At 37.2% G+C, this 23,016-nt stretch overlaps 1 protein-coding gene across 7 annotated transcripts in view; it reads right to left on the reverse strand.

Annotated features, from left to right (window-relative positions):
- Positions 1–23,016, reverse strand: part of ARMC8 (armadillo repeat containing 8) — a 106,520-nt gene that overhangs the window by 62,240 nt on the left and 21,264 nt on the right. For 6 of the 7 annotated variants that reach the window (XM_073803788.1, XM_019934229.3, XM_073803787.1 and 3 more), the window contains 4 exons: positions 7,455–7,526; positions 5,960–6,102; positions 5,758–5,855; positions 800–892 (listed from right to left, as the gene is read on the reverse strand). In XM_073803788.1, the coding sequence (XP_073659889.1) occupies positions 800–892; positions 5,758–5,855; positions 5,960–6,102; positions 7,455–7,526 (406 nt within the window). Of the gene's footprint in view, positions 1–799; positions 893–5,757; positions 5,856–5,959; positions 6,103–7,454; positions 7,527–15,676; positions 15,729–23,016 lie in introns of all 7 variants that reach the window. The other variant, XM_073803786.1, reaches the window with a different exon arrangement.

Below are 23,016 nucleotides of genomic sequence, written 5' to 3' on the forward strand. Positions count from 1 at the left end.
TATTTGCATTATAAGTGATAAGCAGGTAAGTAATGCTGTCCTGAAAAACTTATCAGAAGATAAACAATGACTTGGTTAAAAGTTAGCAAATTATGGTTATCAAAAGAGTACACTCAATATGTAAACTATGAAGCAAAATAAGTAGCACTGCATGGCACTCTTCAGTTTAGGTTCAGGCTCTTCTAATAACTGAATTCCTCTCAACAAAGAGGAGAGAAGAATCTCTCTTAGTTCTCCTTATAAGAGATCACTTAAAACAATTTCCAACAATGTGGAAACTGAGGGTGTGGGAAAACAGTCATGAGCATATACTGCTGGTGGGAGTATAAAATTGTATAACCTCCAATATAAGACAACATGTGGTAAAATTACACATGCACACATTCTTTGACTCAGCAATTCTGTTTCTTATAAAATGTCTTACATACAGGGTATTTGCTGCATCACTGCTGTGAAATAAGATTGGAAACAAGCTAAATGCCCAACAATAGAGGACTGGTTGAATAAATTATTGTACATCTATACAATAAAATACTCTTCATCTGTTTAAAAAAAAAAAGAATGAGGAAACTCCTCATGTACTGATGTGGAATATCCTTCAAGATGTTAAGTAAAAAATGCAAGGTGCAGAACAGTATGTATGGTACGCTACCATTTGTGTCAAAAAAAAAAAGAGGGGAAAATACATAAGTCTGCTTATATGTGTATAGATTAACTACAGGAGGATACACACAGAAGGCACATCTCCTGAGGACATGCAAGATTTTATATTATAGAGAACATTTGTTCTGGTTCTTACTTTACAGCAGTGTGAGAAGATCTGACAGATGTACTCCTGGGTATAGCGGGACCTGCTAAGCAGCGCCATGAGATGCGGTATCACTGTGGCATCCTGGAGTCAAAGGGAAGAAGAGCACAGCAACAAGGAACTCAAACACAGTAAGTATCTCTAACAAATGATTTCCACGAGCAGATACATATGTAAGCCTCTTATCTTAATGACAGTAAATCAAGTCTCTTTAAGGAACACAACACAGAAGCAACACGGCAATCAAAACTGTCTAGGCAAAGGACAAGGAAAGGGGCTTCAATTTTCATCCTTGACAACAAAATACAAGAACAGGAAATTCTCAATTTCTCTCCCATAAACAGCCTACATCCCCACAATAAAACAAAATCATTTCAATAAGACTTGACATAAATCTATTCTGAAACCAAAATGTGACATATTAATAAGATACGTAACAATGCATTGCTTATAAGGAGGAATTACTGTATTAAAATAAAAGTTGACAATTTTGATCTCTGAGATGTTCTGGTAAGTATCAGCAACAGGTTAACACTCATAACAACTGTAGTTAGCTAATTTCAGTCTTCACAATTTATATAATAGCAACTTCTCACTTATAGCCCACTCTCTGCCTACTACTGACACTTCACAACACACACGATGGTACAGGACAAGACAGAACCTGCTGCAGGGCTCTCCAAAAATCTCCTCTTTCTTGAGTGCAAAAAGAATTAAATGTTGAAATAATATTTGGCTTGAACCACAGATGGTAAAGGAGACTTAGCTCAAGCCTCCTAGTCAATGCTCTCACAAGTCCTGTAGCAATGCTTCTCAAATATGAATGTGCACTGCGTGTATGTTCCCAGGGGACATTCTGTATATACAGATTCTGATTCTCTAGGTTTGCAGCAGGACTTAAGATTCTCCATTCTAACAAGCTCCCAACTGATACCTGATGTTGCTGGTCCACAGACCACCCTTTGACAAAAGACAACAGAGGGCAAGGAAGGAAACTTAAAAGAATACCAGAATACCACTGTTGGGATAAACAAGATTTGGGGTTTCCCTCAGAAAGAAAAGAATGCTCAAGATCCATAAAAGCTAAGTAGGAAAATAGGTTGTTGATGCCTACAAGTAGAATCTTTTCCCCTTGCTTGTTAGTATAACCCTGTGTTGTCATTAGCAGTTTAAAAACAAAATGAGGGAATTCCCTGAAGGTGCAGGGGTTAGGACTCAACGCTTTCACTGCCATAGACCTAGGTTTGATCCCAGGTCAGGGAACTAAGATCCCGCAAGTGGCGTGGCGTGGACAAAAAAAATAAACAACACTCAGAAAATTTCAAAGAAAGTCAGCTACTAAATTCATTTAAAAAAGGGAAGCGATGAGAATGTAAAGTATGCATCTATTTTACAGATGCGGGGTTGGGGTGGCAGGAATAACGATGACAGTGGTTCCATTGACAGATGATAGGGAAGTAGGTAACAGCTGAGAGAGAAGAAGCAATTGAGAGGAAGAGCCTCTATTACGCTCCTAAAACTACTTCCACCTCATTCCTTTCCTCCATTGCTCTCTCACCCCTCAGTTTTCCTGTGACAATAGCCCCTATCTCATTTCTTCACACCTGCGTCCTTTCTGCCAACTGTGTTATATATCTGCAGTTTATGGTTGATTAAACAAGGCAAAGAACAGTTACATAATTTCCCCAGTCACCCATCTGATAAACAGGATTGCAAACTAGACATCCTGCCCTCTTCAACAGGACTGTGCTGCCTTTAGTTTAGTGCCTGAGTTGCCATGGTAGCTGGCCTCTACACAATCCAACTCACAGATGTCAGTCAGTTACACCTAAATACTACTCTCTGTCATTGTCCCACCTAACACTCTTCATGGATTCTCCACTGTCTCTGAGGGATAAAACTGTTTCACAATTTAGGTATTCTCTCTGTGAAAGTCACGTTAATGTCCCTGTGTCTTAATTTTTCTTATGTAAAGAAGTTAAGTTTGTGTAGACTAGTGTTCTCCAAATTATGCACCACAATCCATTAGTGGGTCATGAAATCAGTTTAGAGAGGGAGGAGGAAGGAGCTAAATCAGTTAACCAGGATCAATTTCTCCCCCATTACTGGGCTGGGGGTTGGGGAGAAACTTATAGGGTAAAGAAGATGGGTGATTGGTTTAATTTCTTTGTAAACATGACAATTGGACTTTCAGGAAAACAGATGGAGAGTCCTTCTATGTGGAATGTTTTGAGGAGGATGTCCCCATTTTAGAAGTGCTTACAGTTAACCAGTGGTTCTCAAAGAGTGGTCCGTGGACCAGTAGCATCTCAAGTTACTGGGAAACTTGTTAGAAATGCATATTCTCAGGCGCTACCCCACACTCACTGAATCAGAAACTCTGTAGGTAGAGTCCAGGGTTCTGTGTTTAATGAGCTCTCCAGGCAATTCTGGTGCATGCTCAAGTTTGAGAACCAGTGTAGTAAACAGTCTTTGGATTTATGAGGCACAGCTCCCTGAAGAATGCTGCACAAATCCCTGAGGTATAAAATTGAGATGTTTCATAATTTAGAGCCTCCCTGCTGTGTGAGGTGACCCACAAACCTCACAGACCTTATGCATCATTACAAGCCAGAGGAGCAAGGGCCTAATGTAGGAAAAACAAACTATGAAGGCATGTGGCATGTTCCCTCTCCCTGTCTGTTTTGCCTGTGCCTCTTGACTGCTTATACTCTTGAAATACTTGTAAAACATGATTCTGGACAAGATCTCTGATTCATTATGTGTCCACTTTGAAACTCTGACATTCTGTGTGTCAGCTCAGAGAATCACAACCAGCATTTTTTTTTAATGAAAAAGGATAGAACAGAAATCAGAAGGCACCACATTTATGGAACTGTTTTGTGAAGACTATCTCAGGATGTTCTACCACCCCTCACCCCCTCCCCTTTCCGCCCCACACACACAGTAGGGCAGTGGAAAATATCATTCTTACTGTGGACTGTGGATAAGAGTTTGAAAAATACTAGTCTGGATAATTTTTATTAAGAAAGTCCCAAGTAATCAACAGATAAAAACACCCCCTAATACTCCCTGAAGTTTTTGAAAACCACTGAATGACTCTAAAGATCTTTAGATTCTCTCACACATACTCTGATTCTAGCCTGGTAAGTAAGCCTCTAACAAGTTGCTTCTGGTTCACCTCTCCAGCCGAAATGAACACGGATTCCTTTCCTGCATTAGACTATTCTGTCCACTGTCCTGCATATTCTCTCTTACACAGATGCTTCCTAGAACAGCTTCTTTTCTCTCCGCTTCTTGAAATCTTATCCATTATTCAAGACCAGGTTGAATTCTACCTTCTCTACAAAGCCTACTCTACTGGATTTAACCTATAGTGAGTGCATTAAATATACTCCTTAATTTGTACCTATTAGGAAATTAAGAAGGGTCTTTTTACAAAAACCAAAAGAAAAAAAACAGCTTACAAATTCCTCAAGATCTGAGACGACCTTTCACTTCTTTACAAAGCCTAGAACGTTTGATATTTGCAAATTAGCAAGACTTCAAACACTTCTTGAGACTTTTCTACAACACAGTTATCACAGTTAAGATCAGTTTTGAGATGCTAAATATGGGTTGGCCAAAAGGTTCGTTCGTTTTTTTCCGTTAAGATGGCTCCAGTAGCACTTTGCTGTCTTTAACTTTATTGAAAACAATTTTGTTAGATCGTATGTGACAGCTGTCATATCAGTGTGCATTTAAAAAAAGACTTATCAAAATTGGTGAATTTTTGTGTAGTCATTTTAATATTGAAGATGGAAGAAAAAAGGCAACATTTTTGGCATATTATGCTTTATTATTTCAAGAAAGGTAAAAATGCAACTGAAACGCAAAAAAAGATTTGTGCAGTGTATGGAGAAGATGCTGTGACTGAACATGTCAAAAATGGTTTGTGAAGTTCTGTGCTGGAGATTTCTTGCTGGACGATACTTCATGGTCGGGTAGAACAGTTGACAGCGATTGAATCAAGACATTAGTTGAGAACGATAAACGTTATATCACGTGGGAGGTAGCCAACATACTCAAAATATCCAAATCATGCCTTGAAAATCATTTGCACCAGCTTGGTTATGTTCACCGCTTTGATGTTTGGGTTCCACATAAGTTAAGGATAAAAAACCTTCTTGACCGTATTTCCACATGCGGTTCTCTACTGAAACATAATGAAAAAGTTCCGTTTTTAAAACAAATTGTGGTGGGCAATGAAAAGTGGATACTGTGCAATAATGTGGAATGGAAGAGATCATGGGGCAAGCAAAATGAACCACCACCAACCACACCAAAGGCCGGTCTTCATCCAAAGAAGGTGATGTTGTCCATATGGTGGGATTGGAAGGGAGTCCTCTATTATGAGTTCCTTCTGGAAAACCAAACAAGTAATTCCAACAAGTACTGCTCCCAGTTAGACCAACTGAAAGCAGCACTAGACGAAAAGCGTCCAGAATTAGTCAACAGAAAACGCATAATCTTCCATCAGGATAACGCAAGACCGCATGTTTCTTTGATGACCAGGCAAAAACTGTTACAGCTTGGCTGGGAAGCTCTGATTCATCCACCATATTCACCAGACATTGCACGTTCAGATTTCCATTTATTTAGGTCTTTACAAAATTCTCTTAATGGAAAAAATTTCAATTCCTGAAAGACTGTAAAAGGCACCTGGAACAGTTCTTTGCTCAAAAAGATAAGAAGTTTTGGGAAGATGGAATTATGAAGTTGCCTGAAAAACGGCAGAAGGTAGTGGAACAAAAGGGTGAATACACTGTTCAATAAAGTTCTTGGTGAAAATGAAAAATGTGTCTTTCATTTTTACTTAAAAACTGAAGGCACTTTTTGGTCAACCCAATAAATTAGAAGTATGCTGTTAGTAAAATGTAACTGATGATTCAAAAACACCTAAAACTCACTGTATACAGTAGTTCCTCTGGAGTAACGGGACTGGTGAAGATGGTGCGCAGGCATCGGAGGCAAGCTTCAATGAACTTCAGGTCTGGGGACAGTAGTCCTATTAATAGAAAACAGATTTGAGACTCATCCTTTCAACTCATATTTAAAACTCTGCAAACTGATTCTAATTTTTACTTGTATAAAAATGACTTCTTTACATACCTTGCAGTAAGGCAGGGATAATATGGCAATCGAGTAGAGACTTAACATTGTTTTCAGTACCCATAGCAAGACTTCCCAATACCACTGCACATTCGGTTTTCAACTCTGTGCTTGAGGTTTCTTGCTGAAGCAAGTACAATAATCTAAAAAGAAAGAACTTGGTAAACAGAAGAGACTAAAAAACTTAAAAGTAAACATTAGCTAAAAGTAATGTTACAGAAAAAGGCTACCAATACATCCCACACACTGAAAATATGGTTGGTGAGCTTATGGAGGGCTAGGAAATGGTCATATTTTTATATAAGCTGTTACTTTAATAATGGAATATCCAGTGGGGGTGGATCTAAAGAGATTTTCTTCATTTTGAGCAACAGAACTATCATATAATCTTAGTTTATCAGAACTGTGAATCTGAAAGTTGTCCGCAAGTGATCTCTGTGGAAACAGCAGCACCACAGTCCACGTTATCTGCCACTCCAGGATATGAAGACTCCCAAAGCCAAGTGCTGCCGGATCTTAAGGACCTTGAATACCCAATACTGCAGTTCAGAGATCACAGAGATCTAGCCTAGAGGGAATATTCAGAGTCCTTGTGCTGCTCTTCAAGCAAGGGAAGCTCTCTTCTTTCTCCAGTCCTCCTATTTGGGAGATCAGAAGATCCTATTTCTACTCCAGGCCAGCCTGACAAATAAATACTCCCCAAATTCTAATCATCCACCACTTATGACCATCTCCTTTATGTTCTAATGTAGAACCTTCATGTTCTCTAAAGCATATTTATATATACTGAGCACTAATTCCCTAAGAAAGGCTGCTGACAGCTTTATAGTGACCAAAGGTCAATCACGTTAAAAACAATAAAACCATTAATCCTATATTAAAAGATAGAAAAGAAGAAAGAGAAAAAAACAAAACATTAAAAAATTCTGAATGAAAAACTTACAGCAATTGCACATAAAACTTAGTTCTGGGTAGCAAAGGCAAAGAGGAAGTTATACAACTGTCACTGTCTACCAAAAGGAAGCTTATTAGCTTCATCAGAAGAAATCAAACTTTCTATGTTAACTTAAAAACCAGCAAATTCGAAAAATTAGAAATTAAAAAAGCAGGGTTAAAAAACCAAGAATTTTTTTTAAACTCAAAAAAGGTTTTGCGAATCCTAATAAATTATTATCCAATCATACAAAAACTGCCAGAGTGCAAAGGAGACAGGGAAGATTCAGGCTGGTGTACACTGCTTATCTACACAACACATCCTTTTATTGCAGGGTCAATGATCTTCCTGAACCTCTAGAAAGTATTAATACATTTGTTTCATATTCCATTCCCTGGTACCTTAATTGTTTTTAAAGAGATGCTTCATATACTTCAAAGCATTTATTTAAAAAAAATAAGAACAGACAATACAGAAAAAAGATAGGTCTTATGGTTGAGAATGAGAAATACATTCAAAACTTAGTATGAATAGCAGAAAAGGGGATGACAGCAAACTTACCTCGGAACAGCTCCTAGAACAATGAGGTTGGCTTTCTGCTTGTTGTTTCCAATTACAGCATTTTTCATGTCTCTGAATTCAGGGGAAAGAGAAAAGGGTAAGGTATGTTGAGACATCACAGAAAAATAAAAGATCAATGCATCCCACTTTATCTTTATTATGCAACATCTTGGATTGGCAAGTACAGAAGTTAGGGACAAAGTGAAAACACTGACGCTTTTCCACCTGGAGTGCCAAAGAGAAGGGACAGAGATAGGTACCTTATAAACCTGGGGCTGTAAAACAGGAGAGTAGCAAGGTGGGGGGAGGGGGGAATGAGAGACATCTTGAGTATTGGCAAAAGACTTCCAATACAAAGGAAGTTGAGTTCTTCAAAAAGGCTACCAATCCTTTGAATAAAAAGAAATATAGGCCATCTTCTCACGCACAGCTCTGGCAGTAGGGAGTAAAAGCAGCCAGCCGACAGAACAGATCTGATCTTGTTTCAGGGACAATGACTTTCCTTTTTTCCTTTTCTTCTGAATTCTCTGGACTGAATATTTCTGATTCCATTTTATCTCCTTTATTGTCTTATTAGCTGTACCTCTTTGGGTTTTGTTTTGTTGTTTTTCAGTGGTTGCTTTACAATATGCATCTTTTAACTTAACACAGTCAATCTTCAAGGGATACTGTCCCATTTCATGTGTATTTTAAGAGCCTTGCAAGCATATACTTCCATCTTCCCATCCATTCTTTGAGCTGCTGTCATAGTTTTATTTTTAAATTAGTTAGAAACAACATAATATACTGTACCTTTTTTTTTTTTTTGGCTGTGCTGTGAGATCTGTGGGATCTTAGTTTCCCCACCAGGGGTTGAACCCATGCCCCCTGCAGTAGAAGCACGGAGTCCTAACCACTGGACCACCAGGGAATTCCCTATATTGTATTATTTTTGATTTAAAAGCCACTTATCTTTTAAGGAGATTTAAAAATAAGAAAAAATCTTTTATATTTCCCATATATTCACCAGTATTTTTTATTCTAGCTACACTCAGATCTTTATTTCACCAGGAGTAACACTCTATTCCATAAAAAGAATATCAATGACCAGTTGGTTCACAAACACATGGTTGTTCCCAGAGAAAATACAAACAGCTGAAAATAAGCCCAGTACTAATAAAATGTTTAATTAAAAAAACTTACGCTAATTGGTCAGTAGTGCTATCTTAATATAGAACATTAGAACACTGTGATTCTCAAAGTATGGAAGAAGGTATCAGAGACTCCATGGGCATTTCAGAAGTTTAAGAGAGAGTCTGGAAATTTCTGGCCATAGTTTTAAAATAGAAAGCCTTTTTTGCACAATCCTAAAGAAAATCATATTTTTCAGTACTGTACCTGCCTTGTAAATAAAAAGGAGACTATACTTTTTTTTTGAATTTTATTTTTTTGTACAGCAGGTTCTTATTAGTTATCCATTTTATACATATTAGTGTATATATGGCAATCCCAATCTCCCAATTCATCCCACCACCACCACCCCCCACTCCACTTTCCCCCCTTGATATCCATACATTTGCTTTCTGCATCTGTGTCTCAATATCTGCCCTGCAAACTGGTTCATCTGTACCATTTTCTCGTTTCCACATATACACGTTAATACACAATATTTGTTTTTCTCTTTCTGACCTACCTCACTCTGTATGACAGTCTCTAGATCCATCCACGTCTCTACAAATGACCCAATTTCGTTCCTTTTTATGGCTGAGTAATAGTCCACTGTATACATGTACCACATCTTCTTTATCCATTCATCTGATGATGGGCATTTAGGTTGCTTCCGTGTCCTGGCTATTGTAAATAGTGCTGCAATGAACATTGGGGTGCATGTGTCTTTTTGAATTATGGTTTTCTCTGGGTATATGCCCAGTAGTGGGATTGCTGGGTCATATGGTAGTTCTATTTTTACTTTTTTAAGGAACCTCCATACTGTTCTCCATAGTGGCTGTATCAATTTACATTCCCACCAACAGTGCAAGAGGGTTTCCTTTTCTCCACACCCTCTCCAGCATTTGTTGTTTGTAGATTTTCTGACGATGCCCAATCTAACTGGTGTGAGGTGATACCTCATTGTGGTTTTGATTTGCATTTCTCTAATAATTAGTGATGTTGAGCAGCTTTTCATGCGCTTCTTGGCCATCTGTATGTCTTCTCTGGAGAAATGTCTATTTAGGTCTTCTGCCCATTTTTGGATTGGGTTGTTTGTTTTTTAATATTGAGCTGCACGAGTTTATATATTTTGGAGATTAATCCTTTGTGCGCTGATTCGTTTGCAAATATTTTCTCACATTCTGAGGGTTGTCTTTTCATCTTGTTTGTAGTTTCCTTTGCTGTGCAAAAGCTTTGAAGTTTCATTAGGTCCCATTTGTTTATTTTTGTTTTTATTTCCATTACTCTAGGAGGTGGATCAAAAAAGATCTTGCTGTGATTTATGTCAAAGAGTGTTCTTCCTATGTTTTCCTCTAAGAGTTTTATAGTTTCTGGCCTCACATTAAGGTCTCTAAACCGTTTTGAGTTTATTTTTGTGTATGGTGTTAGGGAGTGTTCTAATTTCATTCTTTTACATGTAGCTGTCCAGTTCTCCGGTGAGCACCACTTATTGAAGAGACTGTCTTTTCTCCATTGTATATCCTTGCCTCCTTTGTCATAGATTAGTTGACCATAGGTGCGTGGGTTTATCTCTGGGCTTTCTATCCTGTTCCATTGATCTATATTTCTGGTTTTGTGCCAGTACCATATTGTCTTGATTACTGTAGCTTTGTAGTATAGTCTGAAGTCAGGGAGTCTGATTCCTCCAGCTCCATTTTTTCCCCTCAAGACCGTTTTGGCTATTTGGGGTCTTTTGTGTCTCCATACAAATTTTAAGATTTTTTGTTCCAGTTCTGTAAAAATGCCACTGGTAATCTGATAGCAATTGCATTCAATCAGTAGATTGCTTTGGGTAGTACAGTCATTTCCACAATATTGATTCTTCCAATCCAAGAACATGGTATATCTCTCCGTCTGTTTGTATCATCTTTAATTTCTTTTATCAGTGTCTTATAGTTTTCTGCATACAGGTCTTTTGTCTCCCTAGGCAGGTTTATTCCTAGGTATTTTATTCTTTTTGTTGCAATGGTAAAAGGGAGTGTTTCCTTAATTTCTCTTTCAGATTTTTCATCATCAGTGTACAGGAATGCAAGGGATTTCTGTGCATTAATTTTGTATCCTGAAAGTTTACCAAATTCATTAGCTCTAGTAGTTTTCTGGTGGCATCTTTAGGATTCTCTATGTATAGTATCATGTCATCTGGAAACAGTGACAGTTTTACTTCTTCTTTTCCAATTTGGAGTCCTTTTAATTCTTTTTCTTCTCTGATTGCCATGGCTAGGACTTCCAAAACTATGTTGAATAATAGTGGGGAGAGTGGACATCCTTGTCTTGTTCCTGGTTTTAGAGGAAATGCTTTCAGTTCTTCACCACTGAGAATGATGTTTGCTGTGGGTTTGTCCTATATGGCCTTTATTATGTTGAGGTAGGTTCCCTCTATGCCCACTTTCTGGAGAGTTTTTATCATAAATGGGTGTTGAGTTTTGTCAAAAGCTTTCTCTGCATCTATTGAGATGATCATACGGTTTTTCTTCTTCAATTTGTTAATATGGTGTACCACACTGATTGATTTGCGTATACTGAAGAATCCTTGCATCCCTGGGATATATCCCACTTGATCATGGTGTATGATCCTTTTAATGTGTTCTTGAATTCTGTTTGCAAGTATTTAGTTGAGGATTTTTGCATCTATATTCATGAGTGATATTGGTCTGTAATTTTCTTTTTTTGTAATATCTTTGTCTGGTTTTGGTATCAGGGTGATGGTGGCCTCATAGAATGAGTTTGGGAGTGTTCCTTCCTCTGCAATTTTTTGGAAGAGTTTGAGAAGGATGGGTGTTAAGTGCTTCTCTAAATGTTTGATAGAATTCACCTGCGAAGCCATCTGGTCCTGGACTTTTCTTTGTTGGAAGATTTTTAATCACAGTTTCAATTTCATTACTTATGATTGGTCTGTTCATATTTTCTATTTCTTCCTGGTTCAGTCTTAGAAGGTTATACCTTTCTAAGAATTTGTCCATTTCTTCCAGTTTGTCCATTTTACTGGCATAGAGTTGCTTGTAGTAGTCTCTTAGGATGCTTTGTATTTCTGTGGTGTCCATTGTAACTTCTCCTTTTTCGTTTCTAATTTTATTGATTTGAGTCTTCTCCCTCTTTTTCTTGATGAGTCTGGCTAATGGTTTATCAATTTTGTTTATCTTCTCAAAGAACCAGCTTTTAGTTTTACTAATCTTTGCTATTGTTGTCTTTGTTTCTATTTCATTTATTTCTGCTTTGTTCTTTATGATTTCTTTTCTTCTACTAACTTTGGGTTTTGTTTATTCTTCTTTCTCTAGTTCTTTTAGGTGTAAGGTTAGATTGTTTATTTGAGATGTTTGTTGTTTCTTGAGGTAGGATTGTATAGCTATAAACTTCCTTCTTAGAACTGCTCTTGCTGCATCCCATAGGTTTTGGATTGTCGTGTTTTTATTGTCATTTGTCTCTGGGTATTTTTTGATTTCTTCAGTGATCTCTTGGTTATTTAGTAACATATTGTTTAGCCTCCATGTGTTTTTGTTTTTGATGGTTTTTTCCCTGTAAGTGATTTCTAATCTCATAGCGTTGTGGTCAGAAAAGATGCTTGATATGATTTCAATTTTCTTAAATTTACTGAGGCTTAATTTGTGACCCAAGGTGTGATCTATCCTGGAGAATGTTCCGTGCGCACTTGAGAATAAAGTGTAATCTGCTGTTTTTGGATGGAATCTCCTATAAATATCAAATAACTCTATCTGGTCTATTGTGTCATTTAAAGCTTCTGTTTCCTTATTTATTTTCATTTTGGATGACCTGTCCATTGGTGTAAGTGAGGTGTTAAAGTCCCCCACTATTACTGTGTTACTGTCGATTTCCTCTTTTATAGCTGCTAGCAGTTGCCTTATGTATTGAGGTGCTCCTATGTTGGGTGCATATATATATTTATAATTGTTGTATCTTCTCCTTGGATTGATCCCTTGACCATTATGTACTGTCCTTCCTTGTGTGTTGTAACATTCTTTATTTTAAAGTTTATTTTATCTGATATGAGTATTGCTACTTCAGCTTTCTTTTGATTTCCATTTGCATGGAATATCTTTTTCCATCCCCTCACTTTCAATCTGTATGTGTCCCTAGGTCTGAAGTGGGTCTCTTGTAGACAGCATATATATGGGTCTTGTTTTTGTATCCATTCAGCGAGCCTGTGTCTTTTGGTTGGAGCATTTAATCCATTCATGTTTAAGGTAATTATCGATTTGTATGTCCCTATTACCATTTTCTTAATTGTTTTGGGTTTGTTTTTTGTAGGTCCTTTTCTTCTCTTGTGTTTCCCACTTAGAGAAGTTCCTTTAGCATTTGTTGTAGAGCTGGTTTGGTGGTGCTGAATTCTCTCAGCTTTTGCTTGTCTGTAAAGCTTTTGATTTCTCCATCGAATCTGAATGAGATCCTTGCCAGGTAGAGTAATCTTGGTTGTAGGTTCTTCCCTCTCATCACTTTAAATATGCCATGCCACTCCCTTCTGGCTTGTAGAGTTTCTGCTGAGAAATCAGCTGTTAACCTTATGGGAGTTCCCTTGTATGTTATTTGTCATTTTTCCCTTGCTGCTTTCAATACTTTTTCGTCTTTAATTTTTGCCAATTTGATTACTATGTGTCTCGGCATGTTTCTCCTTGGGTTTATCCTGTATGGGACTCTCTGCACTTCCTGGACTTGGGTGGCTATTTCCTTTCCCATGTTAAGGAAGTTTTTGACTATAATCTCTTCAAATATTTTCTCGGGTCCTTTCTTCCTCTCTTCTTCTGGGACCCCTGTAATGCGAATGCTGTTGCATTTAATGTTGTCCCAGAGGTCTCTTAGGCTGTCTTCATTTCTTTTCATTCTTTTTTCTTTACTCTGCTCCTCAGCAGTGAATTTCACCATTCTTTCAGGTCACTTATCTGTTCTTCTGCCTCAGTTATTCTGCTATTGATTTCTTCTAGTGTAGTTTTCATTTCAGTTATTGTATTGTTTATTTCTGTGTGTTTGTTCTTTAATTCTTCTACGTCTTTGTTAAACATTTCTTGCATCTTCTCGATCTTTGCCTCCATTCTTTTTCTGAGGTCCTGGATCATCTTCACTATCATTATTCTGAATTCTTTTTCTGGAAAGTTGCTTATCTCCACTTCATTTAGTTGTTTTTCTGGGGTTTTATCTTTTTCTTTCATCTGGTACATAGCCCTCTGCCTTTTCATCTTGTCTATCTTTCTGTGAATATGGTTTTTGTTCCACAGGCTGCAGGATTGTAGTTCTTCTAGCTTCTGCTCGAGACTATACTTTTCATTAAAAGTTATTTCACTTTGGAAAATCAGATCAGTGGCACTCATGGTATATGGGTCATCAATACCATACCGACATCAGTCCATAGTTTCTGCTCTTGCGTTCACACCTCATTAAGTTTTCTAACATGGTCACCCCTAAGCACTTACATATTGAAACATTATAAATTATCTTTTTTTCATATTCCAAAATACATTCCCCTAATTACTTACTGAGATCTCTTTGACTTCTCTTTTAGGCAGCAGAGCTCTACAGTATACAGGAATTTTTTGCTGACCATGAAAGTTACAATTCTGAAAAAGTTCTGTAACTGGCAAACCATGATCTTATAGAAAAACACGAGTAGAAAGTGGGGGTGGGGGGGAGTTATTAAGAAAATCAGTGACTAAATGTTATCGTCAGCTTGTGTTTCCAGTACCAACCAATTTCACTGGCATTGAAAACCCTGGTAACAATAATTATAATACCCCTCTCCTTAATTACCTTCTTCAATTATTACAGAAAAATGCTGCTATGACGTAGTGGTCTGCTGAAAGCTGATTCTCCCCACAAATTTTTGAATAGCATTTTCACAAGTCTTGAGCCAAACACTGTACCTGTTAGTCTTCTTCCTTCAGCTCAGTGCTTGAGGGTGGTCTATTTTTCAGGTCCTTACCTCTCTCTCTGTAAATATCCCTCAGATCTTCCATATGGTTTATAGGGGATCAGCAGGAGTATTTTTTGTTTATGAGGACTAAGCTGAATGAAGTTTACTAAGGTTTTAACCAAGTTCTGATACATGATTATAAAATTATGTGATACTGAAGCTTCCCTGAGCAAAGCATAGTTGATGATAAATTGTACATCTAAGCTCCTGCCTCCTTATGGATGTCTGCTGTTTTCTTAGAGACCTGCTTCCCAATTGTCAGCTTATAGACCCTAACCTAGCAGTCTGTCGTCTTCTTTCATCTTCTTCTTTTCTCTTAATGTGTTCTGCCTATACCAACACAGTACATTCATTTGTCCAGTAGCTGTCTATCTACTGAGGGTTTATTTATGCCAGGTGCCATTCTGGAGGTTCTCTCTATTCTGGAATTCCCAACCCTAACATTTTCTCAGATTTCTCCCCATTCTTCCTAAACGAAGCAGAAATGAGGTGTCCCCACCTTATAAACACAACCCAAATACCTCAAACCATGCCAGAGTAAATGTTTTTATAGACAAAAGCAAACAAAAACTCCAAAACCAACTTTCCAGTTCTCCTAATAGTTTGCAAAAAGGACACGAAGGAGGCAGCTGGTAGTTATAGAGTAATCGCAGGCTAAAGAGAACACAATTAATAAAATGGACCAATGTCTAAAGAAAACAATTCTTGCTCTGGCTCTAATAAGTAAAATATATCTATACTAGACAAGGAAGAGATGTTAACGCCCTGCAAATAAATTCTATTCAGTTGTACCAGAAGATCATTTCTATGAAAGAGTTAAAATCGAAAGAGACAATAATGAATACATATACTCATTTTTAGCAGATCTAAGTACAGGGTAAGATTCAATTTCAGAGCCAGCCAAATGAAGCTTCTTTCAGTTCCCAGAGTGTAGCTATTTTCTCTCTCTTTCATTTCCTTATTATTCCCTCCCTTATATCATTCCCTGGCCAATTTTACTCATCTTTCAGGTCTGAGCTTCTATGTCAGTGTCATCCTCCAGGAAGCATGCCCTGACAACTCCCAAGTCTGGGTTAGGTATCCCTCCTAGTGGCCTGTATCATAACATACTCATTACTTTTTTAGGAAAGAAGTCTGTCTCCTCTTCAGAGGCAAGAAACCAGTCTGACCTGGAAATATCAGAGAAGTTACTATCAATGGATCACAAAACATACCATATAGAAATCCGTATTTTTGTAAAATACAAACTCACAACTATCAAGATGGGAGCACAACAAAACTAGGCAGGGTTTACACATTGCTTTGAAGTTCACAAAGCATTCCATACCCATTATTTAATCTTCACCACAATCTTGAGTAATATTAACCCCATTTTACAGATGAGGAAGCTAAGACTTGGGTTTGGGCTCTTCTCAAAGCTCCATAATAAATGACAGAGCCAGTCTCAACCCATGTCCCTTATGCCAAGTGTTTTTTCCATTACCTCCAGTGATATCAGGCATTCAGAGAAAAGACAAAAGAATTTAGTAAATGAATTTCCTTTTTCCTCCTGTCTTTCAATTTACATTTTTATGCAAAATAAAAGCATATCTTTTAGGCAAAGACATCCTTTTCCCAGTAGATCAAAGAAATATATAATCTCAATCTCATGTCCATCAATCCTTAATATTGGAGGGGGTGGAATGCCCTACTAACATACTACTGAAATTCAACAATTACTTTTTGAGCTCAGCACTGTGCTAGGCTCTATGAAGGATACAAAAGCATCACATAATGAGATGTCTGATCTGAAGAGTTTACAATCTTTTTGAGATGACAAAAATAACACTAACAATGTAAGCCAGTGTATATTATAAACAGTGTGCTTATAGGGCTGAGAAAAGTAGATGATAAGACAAGCTTCACAGGTTTTGAAGCAATGGTAGGAACTAAGATAGACCTTAGAAAATGGCTAGGATTTGAATAAGTGGATGAGGAGGGCAAAAGGAACCATACTGGAAATGAATATGGCATACTTCTGGGGCAGTACCAGGAGCCAAGATTGAAAAGAAGGTTCCTTTTAAGGTGGAACATTAAGCATGGAACAAAGTTAGGAAAGTGAAAGGGAGAAGAGACAAACTAAAGGGGGATGGATTAAGGAGAAATCATGTTTTTGATCAGAAAAAGGACATGAAGGAAGCAATGACAATGGAAGATAAGCTGAATGTGGAATGGACTGGAATACAGATAATTCTAGAGTTGAGAGGCAACTAAACGGCTGATGCCCTTCCTCTGTGGTCCCAAGACCCTCTGTACTTATCATTATCACAGTATTCACTAATCAAACTACAGTGAACTGTCTCTTTAGTTATCTGACTCCTGCATTAGACTTTTGGATCTCCCAGAGCAGTGACTAATTATTCACTCTTATATACTCCCATACTAGCACAATGCCTACCTAGCACCTGATAGGCACTCAATAAATGTTTGTTTAAAAAACTACTCAATCCATCCAGGTATCTGGTTATATGAGACTAAGTAGCAGCATAGGAACCATTAATAGAGAGGACATTTTAAGGAAGCAGTTAACAAGATGATTTGATAGGTTTGACAGGTACAGGAAATGTGATATGTGACATGTCTTGAGTGACTACTTCAAGTCTGGGTGCCTGGGTGCAGAGAACACTAGGAAGTTTGGAGAATAAATCCCTTAGCAAGACAAGGATCTATCTTGAATTTATACATACTGAATTATCTTTGAGATGAGATACGAATATCTGGGTAGAAAAGCTAAAATGTAAGCCTTGGGGATAGTCTACTCCTTGAGGATGGGAATAGAGGAGTCGATATTAAGATGTTACAAAAATGCATTTGGCAGAGAACATTTTCGGCTAAAATCTAGCTAGAACCTTAAATTTGCCCAGTAATAAATGGACTCAAAATGCACCCACTTTTACATGGAGGTTAACCTTTCTACTTCCTTTCTTTGCTCTGAAGGAGTTTAATTTTTAGTGTGGTAGAGAAAAAGGTCTTGAATATAAAAACGAGATGTGCAGTGCCTACTACAGCATATGTCTAAATCAGAGTATTATGATTTGTGATCAAAACCAAGAGAGAAAGTAAACACCACACTTTGTCATTAAAATAGTAGGAAAAGTAAAAAAAATAATAATTGGAACCTAGACCCGTTGGAGAAACAAAGTCTAAGTCAATCAGGTATGAGCATATTATTCCTAAACAGTCAAGACACCATAAATTTTAACTGAAAACCTAATTATCATCTAAAAATAGAAAATTATCTTTAAAGTCATTGAAGGCTGGGGCCAGAAGCTAAAGATCAATGATGTCATTTTCATTTTGAACCAGTATGACTCTTCACTTACCTGAAGCAGCTCTTATTTGGAATACTACACATTCATTCTTGGTCTAATTAGCATGAAGTAGCCAAAGAGTACAGTAGATATGGAAAAGTACAGTCTAACGTCTGACCTACTTATGAAAACTCACTTTTCATAAGACATAAGGAAGAAATACGTATTTGTGGGTAGCTATAATAAGGCAACAGGGTAAACAACTTAACAAAATTATTTGGACTTGGAAAATTACAAACTTAATCACTGCTCTGACCCTGTAATAATAATTATTATGATGTTCTTTTTGGAAAATGTAACATCCAAACATCCAAGTACAATAAGTTTCTAATATCCAGCATGGTTAAGGAATGAGATTATTCATATTCCAATCAAAATCACCATCATCATATGTGAATTGCCAATTTTAAAAGAAGTAGATAATGATGATCTATTATTCAAACTAAAGTTACTTTTAACATAAGGCTTTGATTCAGCAGGTACTTGAGAGATTTACAGTGAACTTCATTTCAAGTCAACTTAGGCAATTATTGTGCACCTACTATATGTATAAATTGAACAGAACTGAGAATTGACAGTAATTTAGTTCATTCTTATCAACAAATTACCCTGAGGTGTAGATTTCTGGAATGTAGGGTAGCGTCAGATACAGTTCCGATTTTTATAAACACTAGCTTAGGAGTTGTACTTAACTCTGTTTTATCAGAGTTATCAGCTGATTACAAATCACCTTACATTCTCCAAAAATGAAAAGTGCAATGTAATAACTGCACTAATAAATGTAAAATATTTTTACAGTACATTAATAAATATTTTTAATATATGTAATCATTCCAAAGAACATCAGAAATGTGTTAGAACATTATGAATATGGAAGCATACAGTTAAGTGGCTTATAAATATGAAAAGATATATATACAGATATGCATACAAATATTCAGCTATTTTTGATGTTCAAAGTTAGTATCACATACATATATAAACAGCTTATATATCTGTACACAAAACTATGTCAATCTGACCTAACAATTTCTGGAAAATCTTGCTACCCTTTTAACCAGACTAACCTGTCTCAGAATACAAAGTTTTAAACAAGTAACTCTCAGAATCACTCCATTTCATTTGGTATTAAGGTCATCTTCACTTATGTTTACCTGTAACACTTCTGAAAGTAACTAACAGGACATTTCTTTTGAATTAGCCTAAAACTTATCCTTAATTTAAAATTTCCAAAAGCCAGAGGCTTCATTTTATAGGAGCTCATATCTTTAGGACATGCAAGAAAATGGAAAGTGCCTATATTCTACTGAAACCAGAGGTACATATTTGCTTGGAACCAGAGAATGAAGTACCAAAACCATCACCAAAATGAACTTATTTCATCAGTATATTAAAATACTTCAGAAGACACTTCTTAAAAATTGATACTTGGTGAAAACCACACAATTCTACAGTATCCACAACTGCCTGCCTTAGTTTACCAGAAAGAGCCAATCTAGTTTTCTAGTTTGATTCAACTTTGAAACTACAAAGCCAGCCACATTTGCTTGTATCATCTTTTGCCTTTCAACATGGGGAATATCAACGTAAGGCCACGGAGAATCACTAACGTCAAAACCAGATTCAGGTGCTCTAATTTAGGTATGTTAAAAAAAGCACAATATTTAAGCAGCTTTAACTCAAGGTCTACAAAAACATTTCAACAGGTATTCTTCTGCAACTATGAAATTTAACATGGTTGAGCTAATACCAGGGTAACTTCACCAAAAACATCCTGTAATTGTTTTTTTAAAGTCACACGCAGATCACCACACTAGAGGAAGCTGAAAATTTGCAATACGGTATAGTTTATCTGATGTACCTACTCTCTGTTGTAGTTGCAAAGGCTGTAGTTTATGACCTACACAGCTGATTGCCCTGTTCTCTCTGCTCATATCTGACTCCTATCTTACTCCATTAACTACTCAGTTACACATCTGAAACCTTGCTTTTCAGGACCTAATTCTGTTTTCAAACCTTTAGTATAATAGGACCATTCAAATTTATGCTAAATATTGTACTATAAACAAAAAAGTTGTCTCTAGTATAACTCCTCATTCTTTAACAATTAAACTTAAGCAGTTCTGATGTTTAATAGTATTCTTCAAAGGCATACTCACTGACTAGGTAAAACAGTCCTTCACAACATGGGTTATCTACAAAGAAGTTCCCTATATTTATGCATAGGTCTATGGCTCTAACTCAGCTGAGTAGATTAGTTAGAGGCCTTGATGAAAAGTTATTATTCATCTTTAATTTCTTCGATTTTGTTTTTCCTGCTAGTGAAAAATCAGACTAATATTGCTAGAAAAACGATAGAGCTCTGGTTGTCTCATAGCTAAAGCTAGTCATCAATTCTTTTTTATGTCCTTCGAATTGGATATTGTGGATTCAAAGCTGGTTACTTCAGCCTCTGTCTTTTCCTTCCCTAAAACCAGAAGGCTACCTTTGGTTGTTTACACTCTGTGGCCACCTTCCTTCTACCTGCCTCTTTTGGTCTAGTAATGGTCTCTGTATGACTGACTCAACGGTGGCTGTGTAATGTGTATTAAATAAAAGGAAAGAATTGGTCAATTCTCTTTTCCTAAACATCATTTTGGCTCCCCCTTTTCCTCTATCAATATTGTATTATTCTTGTATTAGACAAGGTTACTTAAAAGTAAATGTTAAAAATTTAACTCATTTTTCATTCAATTGACTACGTACAATTAATCTTCAGACAGTAACAAAATTCAGGAAAGAATTAAGTCAGAAAGGATAATTTTTTCTCTCTGCGGTAAAGAAAGCTTTATCAAATCATACTACACACGCCCCCAGAAGGCCATAAAGTGAAAAGATTTTGGGTGATCTGTCCGTTTCAAACTCTAAATAGATTTTAGTATTTTAAGTAGCAATCACATTTACTGGAACGTGTTATCACTCAGATTTTCTTGTCTGAATCAAGAATTCTAGCTCCTCTCCCTCTTCTTCTCCTTCGGTGGGAATTGTTTTATCTCTGACATTTTTTTAGTTTTTCTTTCTCTTCTTTGAAAAGAATCACCTTATTTTTGAAGTTGTTTTAAATTAGGGTCAATAACTACTAACCATTTAAGTACCAATTTGTGGGTATCCACAACATACCAGGCACTGAATGCTATATTTGTCTTAATTCTTAACCACTTGGCAAGATGGGCAGTATTACTCTCTCTTTACAGATGATAAAGTTGACGCTCAAAGAAATCAAATAACCTGCCCAAGCACTGTACTAGGAAAGGACTCTACTAGGAAGTATCAGAACCAGGTATCCAACCTACCGTTGTCCAACTTGAAAGCCCATGCTCTTTCCACTCCACTATCCCTCCACACAAACCTTTCTTATCTTCTTAGCTGACAGCTAAGTGTCTTAGACTTGATAATTTTTTAAGAGGCACTAAGTCTATCAAACTATACCATAGCTAGTTTGAAATAATACACTCTTCCCAGTGGTTTTTTTTTTTTTTTTTTTTTGCAGTAGCGGGTCTCTCACTGTTGTGGCCTCTCCCATTGTGGAGCACAGGCTCCGGACGCGCAGGCTCAACGGCCATGGCTCACGGGCCCAGCCGCTCCGCGGCATGTGGGATCTTCCCGGACCGCGGCATGTGGGATCTTCCCGGACTGGGGCACGAACCCGTGTCCCCTGCATCGGCAGGCGGATTCTCAACCACTGCGCCACCAGGGAAACCCTTCCCAGTGTTTTTTATGCCTTATTTGATATTTAATCACCTTTAAAAAAGCTACAGTGTTTTTGGTAAATGAGAAATTTCTAACAGTGACAACACTTGAATCAGCTACTCACATCAGATATGACTCAAGATACAAGTCTTTCACGCAGAATCCTTGACTGAGAAATTTAGCTTTTCTCCTAAACTGCCACAGAAGCAGTAATAATGAAAACAACAACAACAATAACATCATCTTGTATCATTTACTGAATACTTAATGAGTCTGACATTTCCAGCGGAACTATTTATTGAGGAATCTTAAGTGATATCTAGGATTAGCAATATACAAAGCTGTGTCTAGCTTTGTGTGGGGGAGTGTCTGCCTGTCTAAGAAAGAATGTCAAATTAAACCTATCTCTTCCACTAATTTGTGTGTGTAGGTACAACCCAAACTGATTTATTTAAGAGACAGATTTAATACCACTTTTCCTGGTATTAATCAAACTAGACTTAAAGGCGCTGATTAAATCATTATAGTCTCCCAGTTAAGGGGACAAAGGCAAAGTTAACATAATGAGAAAACAAGAAATATCATCTCCTGTTTCTGTAAACTGAGAAGATGTGAAGAGAAGGTGTCGAGTTTCCCAGGTGGATCTCCATCCAGCTCCTCACCTTCCCTTCTAGCTCAATTTGAAGAGTCAAGCAGCCTTACTTATCTTGCCTCTACTTTACAAATACACACTCTCAAGACGTCCCTGCTATAGAGCTTTTTTTTTTTTGGAAGTGGGACGCATCCTAGCCTTGCCATGGTTGAGCAAGAGTTAAACTAAAGATGTTATCTTGCTGATAACACTAACAGGGTTAAGAAGAAAGGGACTCATTTGTGCCCTCACTGCTATCCCAAATGTATCTCATCCTGACCTTTTTTGGGTCCTCCTTCCCCAGGACACAGCTCAGCCCTGTGGGTGCTCCGTGTTTCCAACCCTATGAGTCAGTCGCCTTAGGCTAGACCTTCTTTCTTACAAGTAATGTGATAAGAGCATGAAAATCTGCTCTTAGGAGAGAGAATTCATCTTTCAATCATTTTCAATCTTATTGCACTTGTCCCACTTTTTTTTTTTTTTTAAGAATAATCACCTCAGGTATGTTGCTTAAAAATATTTCCTCTCATTAAACATGAGGCAATTGTGGAGAAAAGAAGGGTATTTAGGTTATCAAGAGTTTATTTAAAATGTGGGAAAAAAAAGTTTAAATTTTCTAATGAGTGCTTTCTAAATTCTTGTATTTAGAACATCACTAGGAAATTCAAACCTTAAAGACAGTCAATGAGTTAACCAAAAACAAAGCAAAACAAGAAGCCCAAAACCCTGGTGACCTATTCTCCCACC

This window comes from Tursiops truncatus, chromosome 4 (assembly GCF_011762595.2).
Source record: "Tursiops truncatus isolate mTurTru1 chromosome 4, mTurTru1.mat.Y, whole genome shotgun sequence".
NCBI lineage: Eukaryota > Metazoa > Chordata > Mammalia > Artiodactyla > Delphinidae > Tursiops > Tursiops truncatus.